The following is a 15,230-nucleotide window of genomic DNA, read 5'->3' as shown; positions in this document are numbered from 1 at the left end:
AAAGATGACATAAAATATAACTTTGATCAACAGCCCACCTTTATTGTTAAATAAAAGGAATAATCTCATAAATCCTTACAGCCTACTCCAGATGTAAAAAGGTAAATGTACCCCAGGGGGTATTATACTTATGCCATGTGATTATACTACCATCAATTGCTTAGTACAGCACAAACATGCCTATATTTAACATACACTACCCTCTGAACGTTGAGAGACAGGGTTGTTGCTGTGGTGATATACAGTAAATGCAATACAAATTAAGTGAAATAAACATAGGCCTGATGTGAAAGCAAGTCCAGCACTGTGGCACAGACACACATCAGTTCTGTGTTCATTTTCAAAGTCGAGTCATGCGCTGACATTGCAAAAGATTATTTATTAGAAACGTTCATGGATTAAAATGACTAAACCAGTCGTCAAAGGGGCTTGAGGCTGCTTAGGACACAGTGTCCAGTAAGTTGTTTTGTAGAAGATGCACTTTCTTTTGTAACCATTTGTTCAAAAGCAGGCCCATATACATTCCATTTACAGTAATCAGATTACAGAAGTTCATGTTTACAATATGAAAAATAATTGACAATTTAAAGTACAAAAACAAGATTAATATTGAGTTTCTGAATAACTATAGTTTTATATAATACGTCTTAGTATATTAGGTTAGTTTGCTGATCTGCTGTTATGAGTGGAATTATTAGTTATATATTTCATTGCTGAAAGAGGCAAACAGGAAATATAAATTCTTACCAAATTCCTTTGAAACAGAAATGGAGTAAATACAACTGTTCCCGGCGCTATAGTTCCGGGGATAGTTTGTTGATAACACAGTTCCTTCAGATCCAGTTGATCGACCTCCACATGGAGCTTAAAACAGACAAGAAATATCAACTCTTTATATAGTATCTAAAGATATAGTACCACCACTTTTAGTATATGGCTATTCATCAAAAATAAATATTACCCAAAAAGAATGTAACATGCCAATGGGTGATTAAACATATGTACAGCAGTGTAAAACAACAAAGAAATGATTCTTACAGTTACTACTATATGTGTCTCACACAGAATAGTCTTTAGGCTCAAAGAAAGAACTGAAAAAGATTACCTTGGCAGCTAGGGAGAACTCTATTCCACCCAGGTCTCCCATCATCGCCCATAATGCAAGTGAGAGTTGAGTGTCCCTGAAGAACATACCCTGCTTCACAGTAGTATGTAACTGTAGACCCCAGCTTGTAATCACTCCCCAGTCTTGTACCATTCATAACACTACCAGGATCAAAACATGACTCCCGAAGCTTAGCTTCAAATAAAAAAGAAATTGATATATTTAACAGCTTTCAGTTATGCCTTTTTCTGTATTTAACCTACTGTGACCTACTTGTAGTTGACTTTAGACTGAATGCTACAGTACCATAGATGAAAAATATTAGACTATAAAATAAACTCATTGTCAATCAAATTCATTGTTCAAAAGTGAATTATATTTAAAATACCAATACAATAATGTATGGTGATGGAATTACTTAACCTGGAGGGAAAAGATCTGTAAAACATTCACCCATATGGTAATTTGCATGATGGCTAAGCTCCTTCTTACTGTACACAACAGGATAGAATTAGGCTAAGTGGTTCCATGAGAGTTGCAATATGTAAGTCCCTTGGTGTCTTGTATTGGACATGAAAATAATGTGTGCTCTGTGGGTTCCAGAATTGTGAATGAACAACAGATGATCAATTTAATTGATTCTGGGAATCTGAGACAAATTGCAAGGCACAGGGATCTACCACTTAAAGAATCAAAGAAGACCATCATGCAATGGAACACAGTCACACTGGCGCTAGAAAATACCACCGCAAATACTTGAGTGTCAACAAATAAGTGTGTTTATGAAATCTTTCCAAGCATATCTCAATGTCTTACTCAAACAACAAGTTTTTGCTTACCTTTATATTCTAGATGAAAACCTGTATAGCTAACAGACCCATCACTTCGAAATGCTAAGTGCATCGAGTTTGAACTGCTTTCAATTCTTTCTGGCAGCTTGCTGTCTTGAAAGCTACCAATTAGATGACTGTTGCTGTCGGGTCCATCGTAAATATAGAGGAAGTCATAGTTGGGTTCAATGCTGAAACTGTAAAATATCAGACAAAACAGGTTTTTTACTAAATATTTTGTACCTGAATATTTAGTAAATGTTTAGTAATATTTAATCAGCCAGTGGAGAGGGGGTGCCTTTATATTCTATTCTAAGAGAGCCTTTGTTGTGAGCTTTTAAATTACACATCTAAACAGTAATGTCGTTCGTATGCTTCAAATGGTTTGGAAAGCTCTAAGCTTTGTGACATAAAGTTGAAGAGATGTCGTAAGAACTACAGTAGTTTGCAGTTATCAGATACTTAACTTTAGTAACGTCTATTGCATGAGGTCAGTTCTAAAACTAATGACAATCTTATACAGGAGGTCTGCATAGCAAACATAAATATTCAAGGAATTAATTAACTTTCTAATGGATCATACATTTTTTAATTTGTATTTTTATTTTCAAGCCTTAAGTAGACTGGTAATGGATCTAGTCACCTCTGTAACATTTTTTTTTAAGCCGGTCAGAAACATCTGCAATGGCAGAATACTGTAGCTCAATGATTAATAACATAATTGCATTTTATGTTCTTATTATTTCCATGTCATAGCATGTTATGGTAGGGGCAGTTAGTTAGACTTATATATCCACTGTTAACTAGTAAAATAATGCATGTAGTTTTCTAAAACTATAGAATTAATATAATATCTTTGCTTATCAGCTTGATACAGATCCCAAATGAGTATGTATTACCTTTAGTTTCAAGGTTTAGTAAGGCATATAAAACACAGTTACTATCAAGGTTTAGTAAAGCATATAATACATGGTAAAACAATGGATAGAATGGTAAAATACACAGAAGTATGGTCAAATGTAGTTAACTGAAACTACATACAGTAATATGAATGGAAAAAGCACAGTGATCTGAAAAAAATACCCTTAATGGACAATTTAGTGCATCTGTATGCATACATATATGTCTGTGTTTGTTTGTGTTTGGATATGTACTGTATACTGGAAATGTGTTAATAAAATCCAGGGCTATTAGCAATTGTATGCAATATATACAATGTTTGACCTACTGAAAGACTACATAAAGTAACAAACAAACCACAACTCCAAGATGCAAGATTACATAATCAACAAATGTTAGTTATATATATATATATATATATATATATATATATATATATATATTCATACAATATATTGTATATAGTAGTACAGTAAATATATTGTGGTTAAAACATTTTTTATTTTAATTGTATCAAAGTAGTTTACATTTATGTTGCCTAAAAGCATCATCATTGTTCTTGTGTATGTATTGTTATTAGAAAAAAAGTACTTTAAGTTAAATCAGCCTGATGCACTTCAGTAGACCTATCTACAGCTAATGGCTCACGAGAGATAACGGAAAGGTAAACATGAGAAAACTCTTAATACTAATAGCAGACACATTTTTTTTAATTTAGATGCTGTAGCTGTCACTCAGCAATCAATTAATTCACTGAGAAGTAAATATGTGACGAGTTATCAATTTGCAGTTATCAAAAAAAAATCAAGATAAACGGCACTCTGACAGAGAGGTCATAATGCAAACTTTTTTTTACAAAGTAGACATTTCATTACTAGGTCTATATTCACAGTAAAGTGTACAGTGGTAGAAATGGGCTGCATAACAGAAATCAGTGAAAAGATACTGGACGCCCACTTTAAAAGGCATTAGGCAACTAAGTGCTTTGAAGGATGGTAATATTGGCATGGTGGTCATGTTTCCAAGGCAGCACATAGTGATATAGCCAGTGCACTTACAATATTAAAGCTTTTTAGGTGATTACATAAATGCACAGATTGTAGCTTTGAGAGTATTTTCATTATGATTCCTAAACATGAACTGTATTTTAATGTGGTAATACAGTACTAATAAAGCAACAATAAACTAAGAATCAATATTTAGGTCTAAAGCTATCGTAACATTACTTAAAAAGTCTGAAAGTAGGTCATTTAACTTACTGGAATCAGTTATATTTTTTCTTCTAAAAAACAGAAGTTATTTGGCTGAAAAGAGTAGAAAATAAGAATAAAGCAACATATATTTAAAAAATTTTTTTTAAAAAAATACCTGATAAATGCGAGTGATAAAACATAGTCTAAGTTTACAGTGATTGTCCAGTCGCAGTCTTTGCTATGCGGATATGGATGTGGGAAGTTTGGAGAAAGAATAAACCCTGAGGATCCCGTCAAATTCCCTCCACATGGTGCTGCAAAGCACAAACATGGAATTACTGACACAACCATTTTTTAAGTAAAAAACAAAATTGATTAATCATCGTTAAAACAGTTATGCCTCCTGGTAATTACTTGTGTTTTAGTTTAAATTCACTCCAATGGTCTAGCTGCAATCAGACCAATAGCAACAAGTACCAGGATGCTGTAGTTTATCGATAGCATTGAATTTGAATTATTTGCATATTCTGAATTAAAGTAAAAAAACAAAAGATTCTCAGCACAAAAAAAAAAAGTTAATAGAAATAAGTTAAGACAATCACATACCTTTAAAATCAGGCCAGAATTTTCAAGCTTATGTTAAGTATATTTTTCTTGTACATTTCAGTATTGTGCAAAAAGCGTGGATCATCTTGTCAAAAGGCTTTTTATCATGAAACATTGTTTAATACACCACTTATTTTAAGAATGCAACATTCACTTTAACAAAACTTTTTTTTATTTTGAGGAAGAAGGATGTTAGAAATTGGAGAAACATACTGAAAATTAATAACCACATTCTATTCTCTTTGACTTGTAAAAGTAATGATGCGTGATGAACAATTGTTAAGGGAATATATTAGCACAACTCCATTTTTAATTCTAGAATTTTCTAAATTGCTCACAAAAAGGTAACCTTGGCTAATAGTTGCTGTGGGACTGATTGTGCTTAGTCATTCTTTGTTTAATACGAAGTTTCTTTTGCATAATGACACCATTAAAAAAAAAAGTTTTTTAAAAAACAGAATGTTTTTCCTTATTTATGCTTTGCCATTTTCAGTTTTATTGCCATTTCAGGAACCTTGCATAGACCAACATAAGGTTATATGTCACTGAGCACCATTATTATTATTATTATTATTATTATTATTATTATTATTATTATTATTATTATTATTATTATTATTTGTGGTAGGATGGAAGCCGTGCTGGTGTAAATAGTTTGATGTGTGAATGTAAGTTTGGCAGAGATGGGGTTGAATTCACTCCTGCCAACAATCACAGGTGAAATGTGGCTATTCCCTAATTTAGGACATTGAGTGCTAATTTGGGAATGGCCGCATGTATATAAAGGAAGCTAAAACCTTTGTTTGGGGAAGGTGTTTTTAGGAGCGAAGCAAGTGGAGATGCTGCGCAGTCTGGCAGTAGTGTTTGTATTATATGTATATTCCTTGTGTTTTTTTGTTTAACTCTTTTTTGGCCTCTGTGCCCTGTTTGTTGCTCCGTTTGTTCACATTTGGGATTAATAAATGTGCCCTCTAGTGCTTTCACTGAAGCTTTCCTGTGAGTATCCCTTCCTGGCGGTAATATCTTGGGCCACAGCGCTATCCTTCTCCATTATTATGATGATGATATTTCAGTTGTTGTTTAATGGTGTTTGGTATCTTTCATTTTGAAAGCAGTGTTACCCAGCTTCGATACTCAGACACTCATTTATATGGAGCATGTTTTTTTTATCCTTGTCTTTGTATTGCATCCTGAAACCTTATTGATTGTTTTTCAATCACATACCTATGCAAACAGGAGGACTGGGCTGCCAGTAATATCTATTTTCCACCTGAATGCAGGTAATTTTCATCTCTCCCAGTAGCTCATAGCCAGGGTCACACTGAAAAGTGACAGTGTCACCAGGTTCTCTCCCATCTCCATTCCGACTGCCATTCATAGGAACACCCGGGTCACGACAGGCTGTGGCAACAGAACCTATTCAGAGAAAAATGTATAAACAATGTATGTCCCTCTTCCTAATGCTGAATGTTTTATACCAGGAGACATTAGGATTTATGACTTTAGCTGCTATTGGAATATAGGACAAACAAAGGTTTCTGTTTAGTCACTCCCTGTGCACTAATTCAGTGATAGGTGTATATAATTAGGTGAGTGATTAACTAACACATCTTGTATTCTAAATGTTTCTTCTAATATTGTATTGTAATTAACTAATATATTATCATGCAATGTCAGTTTCTAATATATACTCAGGTGGCATAAAATGTATAGTGCATTCATATTTGACAGAAATGACTGATAGAGCACTCAGACTGGAAAATCAACTGCAGGTTTTAAAACTAGCAACTTAAAATGCATTCTGTTATGTTATCTGCTCCTACCTGTCCACAATGTGCCGCTATAGTGTTTAGAGGCAAATGAATTTTATTGGTGAATGTAAAAATGCTTTTCTTATTAACATGACTTACTTGAGAACTGAATGGCATATCCTGATTTGCTTATGTAGAAGTCTGTATCAAACTGGACTGTGACCTCATTTAGCGTGCTGTGAATGCCTTCTGGAAGTATAGACCCACTGACTTCCTTCAGGAGCATTTCATTCTCTGGAGGGCCATCCCATACTCTTAAGATGTCATGTGATGCCTCAGTGTCAAATGCAAGAAACTGAAGGCTGGAAGGAATGCACAGGGATTAAACATGTACAGTATACAGTAGGGCACCATTATCCCTGTGGTCATTGTGTGCCATACAATTCAATACAAAAAAACACATATAGCTTCCAGTTTAAAAAAAAAAAAAGTCAATAGCTCATCAAATACAGCCTTCATAGCTCAGTCCAGTAGCACTGTTAAGCAGACAGTGAAGGTCAAAAGTGGTATAAATTGGCCAATATTATATTACCATAGAGAACTTGGTTCTAAGGAATGTCCATACAAAACTCCAAACTTCATCTTGGTAGTGTGACATACAGACAGACTGTTAAAAGTAGGACAGGGGCAACTTCGACTTCTGACTGGCACCTCTGTAGAACAGAGTTTCAACACACTTGAAATACCTGACAATATTTCCAGGGTCCACCTCTATTACCCATGTGCATCGAAGGTTGTTGTCATAAGGAAAAGGATATCCAGGAGATAAGATTCTTCCAGAGGATTCACCTTTGAATCTGCCTCCACATTCAGCTAAAAGCAAACATATTCACTGAATGATTTAGCATTATTTTTATTTGTACATGTTTTTGAAAGAAGTTCCACAGCCTACAGTTCAATAGACCATTACATTTTGTTATAAAACCTACAATTACAATACTTTCCATGGATCTATCTTGGCAATGAAAGCTTAAATAGAAACCAATGGAGAGGCCCAAAGAGCTTTGCTAAATAGATGTGCTTTAGGTGAACATACTGAGAAAATTGTCCAACTAATTTTCAGTGAATGACATCTCAAACAAGTGTGACTGAATGCATCCAAGGGCTGCTAAAAAGAACATCATCTGACATTATTGTTTGCTTCTGTCAAAGGTCCCCTTTAAGTATGGTGGTGTTAAGGCTGGTAGTGTTTTTGTACTCCCAGTTCTGGAGGTTGACTTGAATATTACAGTTGTTTGTTTGTTTGTTTTTTTCTGGATTTACAGATACAGTGCATTGTAGCCCCCACTCCCCTTGATTTCACCAAAAATTCTGTTGGTGCCAGTAAGCTGTGCTACTTCTGCTGTGGATCTGTCAATAATACCACATGCATATATGTCTCTGCCCCTGTAGAATCAAATAAAACATAGTTAAATATTTAATCTTCAATAAGACATTCTTAAGTATACACCTTTTGGAGAAAATTTAGAAAGTGCACTGATTCAGAATGTAATATCTGCAGAAGTAGGCTAAGGTATGTTCCATAATGACCTTTGCCTAGATTATGATGTATACATTATTAATGGTGTGAATACTCTTAAATATAAATACATCGTCTTTCAGTTGTGTTCAAGTGTTCTGAATTTAATAATTATTTTTGATGTGAAAATAAAAGTTGCAGCTTTGCCAGGATTTAAATTAAAACAGTGGTGTAAAATAGATCAAGGAAACCTAAAAATCAAAAACAATGAGATAGATGAAAGAAAAAATATGTAATACTTGTAGCTATAAAATATAACTGGTATACCTTGCTTTGTCTCGAAGAAATAGTTATTATAACTTGTTTGTATCTCCCACACAGGAATTTAAAAGGAATTTGTCAGTAGTTATGCAGTTTCGTTTTTTACAAGAACAAATGCTTTTTGATTACACAATCTTTGCAAGTATATGTGGAAGAGGTTCAGAAAAGTACCATTGGCTTAAATAATAAGCATTAATGAAGATGCTGGGGCTGCCAATTGTTTCCTGATTTACAGCTGAACGAACCTGATATTTATCAAAATATCCAATTGAAAAGGCAATTGAAATGCCTGCTGCTTTTAATTAGGAACTGGAGAGCCATAGAACAGCATAGAATCGAATACACAAGAAAGCAGTAATAAAGGTTACCAGTATAATATAGGGCCAGTAAAACAACACTTGGCTGATCTTTATAATACATTGCAAATGGAATCAGCTTATTTATGTAGCATTATAAAAGTGAATCTGTGCCATTCCAGATCCATTACAGAAAGAAAGCTGGTGTGTATAAATCACATCTTGACCAACACATTTGGGATACGAATGAAGAGCGATTCCCTGGGTAGTGCACAAGTTGATGCTCAGATAATGTGGTTGTTTTTGTTTACTGGTAGTTTTTTTGGGAGGAAATGAAAAATAGCAACCAGAAAACAAAAAAGCAAAGAAACAAAGAACTGGCTTTAAAAGTGTTGTATACAGTGAATACATACTGTACTGTATTTATATACTATATGAGCATTTATATATTAATAGAAACTGATAACACTATGTAACACAATTTTTGTTCCTGGGTAGTAAGTGTTATTTCCTAATTGCTTATGCCTCAAAAGTATAGAAAATGGCTATTATTCCCCACAAACTTTGCTTTTGTGACCAGGACAGTGATATTTTGAAATTGACCTATTTCCAATGAGAAAATGGGCGAATTTGTGTCTCTTCGTTCACATAAAGTCAGAAAAAAACAACATATGAATCCAAATTAACATGTATTTATACTAAAGTAATACAAAAATGACTACAAAAGATTTAGAAGTGAGTAGTTTTTCGAGATTTACGATTATACTGTAAATCACTTTCACGAATCAGCCCCCAAATGTAGTCTCCCATCATGTTCTCGTTATACTGTCCTTGGTAGCGGCGTTCAAAGTCCAGTATATCCTGGTGGAAGCGCTCGCCTTGCTCCTCCGAGTACGCTCCCATGTTCTCCTTGAATTTATCAAGATGAGCATCAAGGATATGGACTTTGAGGGACATCCTACAGCCCATTGTGCTGTAGTTCTTCACCAGAGTCTCAACCAGCTCCACATAGTTTTCGGCCTTGTGATTGCCCAGGAAGCCCCGAACCACTGCGACAAAGCTGTTCCAAGCCGCTTTCTCCTTACTAGTGAGCTTCTTGGGGAATTCATTGCACTCCAGGATCTTCTTTATCTGTGGTCTGACGAAGACACCAGCTTTGACCTTTGCCTCAGACAGCTTAGGGAAGAAGTCTTGAAGGTACTTGAAGGCTGCCGACTCCTTATCTAGAGCTCTGACAAATTGTTTCATAAGGCCCAATTTGATGTGCAGTGGTGGCATCAGCACCTTCCGGGGGTCCACCAGTGGCTCCCACTTGACGTTGTTCCTACCCACAGAGAACTCGGTCCGCTGTGGCCAGTCCCGCCTGTGGTAGTGCGCCTTGGTGTCCCTGCTGTCCCAAAGGCAAAGATAGCAGGGAAACTTGGTAAAACCGCCTTGGAGACCCATCAAGAATGCCACCATTACAGCCATCTCAGAAAAATGCAGATATGTATCCACTTAGGCAGCTGGAACTAAACTGAACTGGTGGGCTTAAGGCCCCTGTATTTATACTACTATTTATATTACTGGAAAGTTCTAGAAAGTTCTAGAAGTTACTCCAAGTTTACTCAGCACTGAATCTACCTGGAATGTTCTGTAAAATAGGTAAATTTCAAAATATCACTGTCCTGGTCACAAAAGCAAAGTTTGTGGGGAATAATAGCCATTTTCTATACTTTTGAGGCATAAGCAATTAGTAAATAACACTTACTACCCAGGAACCAAAAAAAAAAAAAAAATTGTTACACAGTGTAATTAAATTGGAATGCTCATAAAACAAAGTTCTAAAAAGCAATGTATTGCACCACAGCCTTTAGCTGATGTACAGTATTGATTATTCAAAAGTGTTTAAAGCATAAACTTTTGTAAACAAAAATTAATAATCTTGGCATTCTAAATGATGACTACAGTAAGTGCACAAAATATAAATTCCACACAAAAAACATTTCCAAAATTTTAAATAGACACCCTTTTAAATGAAGTTAAAAATGTATATTATTACCTATGCAGGAAGGAAGAGGATAGTCCCATGCTCTTCTTTCTCCAGTCATGCATTTTAGGATGCTACTTCCATGCAGCGTGTAACCTGGATTGCATCTGTAAGTAATTGTGCTGCCAGCAAAATGCCCCTGATCACTGATCTTGAACCCAAACTGTGGTACTCCAGGATCTTCACAATGGGAAAGATCAAAACCTGTGACAAGCGCAGAGAACTGTCACAAATCTCCATACATAAAACTGTGTAAAATGAAACTCGCAATAACAAAGAAAACATATCTGTAAAAGAAATTCTAGTACAATTGCATTAGTTGTTATGTGTGTGATGTCTTAGACAAAGACCTGTAACATTTTACAAAACATTTCCTATTTCACAAAATTTACAAACACAGACATAATTTACAGCAGGTAGACCAACTGTAATTTATTACAATTTTTGTTAATTTTCTGCAAACTCTCTGCTTTCTATCCAGCATAATAACAAGCTTGGCTGGCAATATGACTCAAGTTATTATGTGACGGAACATTAATGTATTCTGCTTAGCTCAAGATCATCCTCATAACCTGAAGGGACTAGAATCTAAAACACTTTTGCAAATGAATGTAGAATACTTCTGTTTCCTGGTTACATTTTGCATTCCATAGTTACTATTCAGACCACTTGGAAGGATGTGTTTTTCAGTATGTGATTATATTTGGAATTCTTCACCTCAGTTTGCGTAAACATAATCACATTGTGGGTTAATACAAGCCTGAGTAGAAAATTCAGAAACTTATTCACCATCACATTTCTAGTCACCAACAAGCATGGTTTAGTAATTTGTTGTGGTATTTTAACCTTCTTTTGTCTTGTTCTGACCCTTATTATGTAAGGAAATTGCTAATAGCCAAGGTAAAAAAAAAAAAAAAAACATTCTACACGAGCAGGGATTTAGCAGATTTTAAATTAGATATCTTGTGAGTGCGTTTATTAGTTTGACCCATCGACTCGAGCCATATCAAATGATCTTGGTTTGTGACTAACTGAAATGCAGCACTCTCCTGTCACGTTTTATGTACATCAAGTAAAATCCAGCACCAAAAGCTACAATTTGTTAGCAACAGAGTCAGACACTGCGGTTTAAAGGTTCTAAAAGCAGAGCAGCAGTTAGCACAGTCTGTGAGGCTAGGCCAAAAAAAAAAAAAAACAGGGAAGGCTTAAACCTTATTCTTCAAAGCAACCCCATCCTCCCTGACAGGTACTGAGACAAACTCTAATTTAGTATTTTGTCCCCTGTAGTGGTTATGCAGAGAGCCTAATTAAAATTAAAATTCTAAATGAAATTCCAGTGAGTAAAAAACAATAATTTATAAACTAATCTAAATGCCTTGTCCTCTGAAAGCTTTGTGTCCAATTCAGCGATTTCATTTGATTTTTCTTCTGCACTTTTTCTGTAAGCATTTATTTGATTTGGTAAGAAGAGTGGAGTCCTGTTTCTTTTCAGCAAGTTCAGCCATTTAATCAGCTTCTTTCTGCAATACATTAATGGTTTTCAAAACCTTTTGTCTCATTCTGTACACCTTCAATTGTATCTTGTATTTCCTTTCTCTTTCTTTGCTTTTATGCTTCTGTCTTGATTTTCATTTGGTCCTCTAAGAACTGGATGTACCTCATTCTGGCTGCTTTTACCTGCAGCAGGAGTTTCTTTGTAACGGACATGTCTGTATGATTTTCTCCTAAAGATGACAAAGAATCATATAGTGTGTTGTGCAACAAGAGTCTTTTCCTTTAGATTTTCAATGAGCATATTTGTTGACAGAGTATCCTTGTTCAACAGCCACTTGTCCATGGGAAAGCGTCAAAAGGAGTTGAAATAAATCCCAGAGTTTCTTGAATTCAGCTCTGCCATTGAAGAACCTGCCAAAGAATTCATCAGCGCTGCAAGGCTCTGAATCATTTTGGGTAAAAGTTCTAGAATTTAATCTTGTGTTTTCTGATCATCTCGGTTAGGAAACAATTTATACACTGCAAGGAAATCATCATATTGTGCAGCAGTATGCAATTTAGCATTTTGGCAAATCTGCAACAGTCTTTTAAACAGTGCTGTGGCATCCTGCTCTGACATTACCATGAAGCGAGGATTAAGGGCAGCCAAGTACCTTACCATGGGGTTCAGTAGTGGATTGCTTTTGAGAAGCTTTTTTTTGTCAAAGCAAGAAAGGTGATACATTCCATCTTGAACTCCATTCCTCTCAGTCCATCTCCCAGTTTTTCAGATGTTTGTTCCAGTGCTCACTTTGTAGCGAAGCCAAGCTCCAAATGTTTGTGTGTCACATGTAGTGTCTTGTCCAGTGGGTCTATCTTGAAGAGCTTGATAAGTGTGTTCACCTTTCCAAGTACATCTTTCTTTATGAAGCGAGACAGCAAAGTAGAAAGTAGAGCCTGAAGTTCCTCTGCAAGAAATGGCACCATAGGTGCACTGGTCTGAAATTTCTCCAGGAATGGATTGAGTTGTCTGGCAAGTGAAGCAAAGAATTGTAATGTTGCTTCACAAAGGGTGTCAACTTTTGCTTGCTTCATCAGACTAAGTAAGCCCATTTTGTTGCACTACTAAGAAATGCACTGTGCAATATCACTATCAGGGAAAATGCTGGAAAATAACTTTGATACATCTTTGCATGAGTTGAAGGAATAATGTGGCATACAACTTTCACTGCCCATCGAATTTTTACTTCAAGAACACTTTCGCTCAGAATAAAGCTTGAAACAGAAGAGGATGCATGGGGCTCACTGCTAGTTCCTTCATCCACACCCTCTCCTGTTGTACGGTCAATAGGAGCTGCAGTTGTGCTGCACTGATCTGACTGTGTTTCCTTGTTTTGGAATGTGAAGAAACTGGCTATCCTTGCCTCAATTTGCCATGGTGGGGAAAGCGCACTCAGCGCTCCAGATAAGGTTTTGGGTCTGGGAGTAACTTACCCTGTAATTTTACCACTGAGAGACAAATGTATTTTTAGGGGGTAAAATGCAACATTACCTTGAAATCATGAGCAATCTCAATACTGTACAATCTTTAATGGTAATGGGGTAGGCATTAAAAAATCAATTTTAGCTGCAATGTTACTTTGAACTACTGTACAACCATGCGTGTGTTCCACAAAGTTCTTTATCTGCTCTGCGCATTATTTTCAAGGTACACTGCATTAGAAAGTGACATTAGGATGGGTACGGGAATACATTTCTCTTCATGTTTTCGGGAATGAATGGAAACGGAAATGAAACTAGCAGGAACGGGTGGAACCGGGAATAAAGAGAATGGATGGGAGCGGAACTGAAGGCTGCGGGAACAGGTGGAAGCAAGACTGAAGGCTGCGGGAAGCAACTTAGTGTTAACACAATAACTGTTACTAAAACATTGTTATGTTCAAAATTTGTTTGAAAAAGTCCCCCCACAAAAGTTAATAGCTTATGCTAGGTTTGGCCGACTCCTCTCCTAGAGGGCTGCAGTGTCTTCAGGCCTTCATTCCACCCAGAGCTCTCAGGTAATTAATAATTTACTTATCTAATTATTTAACACCAGACCAGGCCTCAAACTGTTGTATCGGTATTATAAAAAAAATAATAAACTGTAAAATACCTAAACTAATTTTAAATATGTCAACCTCTGCAAATAATTGGATTAATTAAACATATTGGGAGTTCAAGTTGGAGTGAAACTCAAAAGACAGTGGCCCTCAAGGTTTTTTTTATGCATAATAAAATGGGTGAAGTAGGTCTGTGTGGCTGTTGTTCTTGTAATAGGTAATATGGTATGGCAGTAGTGAATGAAATTTAAAAAATTCAACCAGGAACAGGATGAGAATGAAAAACACAAGAAAAAAGGGTAACCCAAAAAATATCCTGCCTGAAAGGTATGTCATACAGCGAGGGGTTAAAAGAAATCAGTCTCTTCTCTTTTTCTTAAATCACAGGATGGGACAGGACATTTTTTGACAAGACAGGATGGTACATGAATTCTGGTGGGACAGGATGGGAACAAAAATTAAATTGAAAAATGTCACTGGATGGGATGGGACAGGAAAATTTGATAGGCAGGATGGAAACGAATTCAAGTTTCATTCCCATGTCACTCTACATTGTATCACACTGACTCTGCAAATCAATTACGTTACTTATATTTTAATATTACATTCTTAAACTCAGTGAACATGTAAAAACGTCAATATAAGCCATACAGATAAATAAAATAAGAAAATGCATTAATAAGTTATAAAACAGTTTGTTTAATATTATAGGGACCTTTTCTTAGCGGTTGCCTCTGACGATGGTTCCAGTTGTAGCTGGACTCGGGTGTTTACGCTTCAACCTGTGTAGCTTTGGATTTTTCTTATTCTTACTGTGATTGGCTGCAAAGACAACAGGGCTAGCCAGAGATTGGATAATGTTTGGGTTGGTTTTTCTTGTGTACAGTTTCCTAGTAACTGAAGACATTGTATTCTGGGAGATGTAGTTGTTAGTGGAAGTTTTTGGGGAGGCAGACAAAATTGCATGTGTCTTTTTACACATGAAATTTAAATTGAGTGCGTGTTTCGGATTTTTTTAATGCGTAAAAATGGCAGGTGAGCAGTTTATCTGGACTGCCCAGGAAATATTCCAGGTTTTCCAGAACGCGTGGGAACCATGATATATCCT

The 15,230-nt window shown here is 35.8% G+C and overlaps 1 protein-coding gene across 2 annotated transcripts in view; it reads right to left on the bottom strand.

Annotated features, from left to right (window-relative positions):
• Positions 1-15,230, bottom strand: part of LOC117400350 (CUB and sushi domain-containing protein 3) — a 524,933-nt gene that overhangs the window by 144,997 nt on the left and 364,706 nt on the right. For both annotated transcript variants that reach the window (XM_059022384.1, XM_034000180.3), the window contains exons 24-31: positions 10,563-10,754; positions 7,132-7,258; positions 6,545-6,747; positions 5,859-6,050; positions 4,204-4,342; positions 1,945-2,132; positions 1,106-1,300; positions 748-864 (exon numbers count right to left, since the gene is read on the bottom strand). In XM_059022384.1, the coding sequence (XP_058878367.1) occupies positions 748-864; positions 1,106-1,300; positions 1,945-2,132; positions 4,204-4,342; positions 5,859-6,050; positions 6,545-6,747; positions 7,132-7,258; positions 10,563-10,754 (1,353 nt within the window). The remainder of the gene's footprint in view (positions 1-747; positions 865-1,105; positions 1,301-1,944; positions 2,133-4,203; positions 4,343-5,858; positions 6,051-6,544; positions 6,748-7,131; positions 7,259-10,562; positions 10,755-15,230) is intronic.

Source organism: Acipenser ruthenus, chromosome 4 (assembly GCF_902713425.1).
Source record: "Acipenser ruthenus chromosome 4, fAciRut3.2 maternal haplotype, whole genome shotgun sequence".
Classification (NCBI taxonomy): domain Eukaryota; kingdom Metazoa; phylum Chordata; class Actinopteri; order Acipenseriformes; family Acipenseridae; genus Acipenser; species Acipenser ruthenus.
Note: the sequence above shows the minus strand (reverse complement) of the source record. Positions and strands in the feature narration are given on the sequence as shown.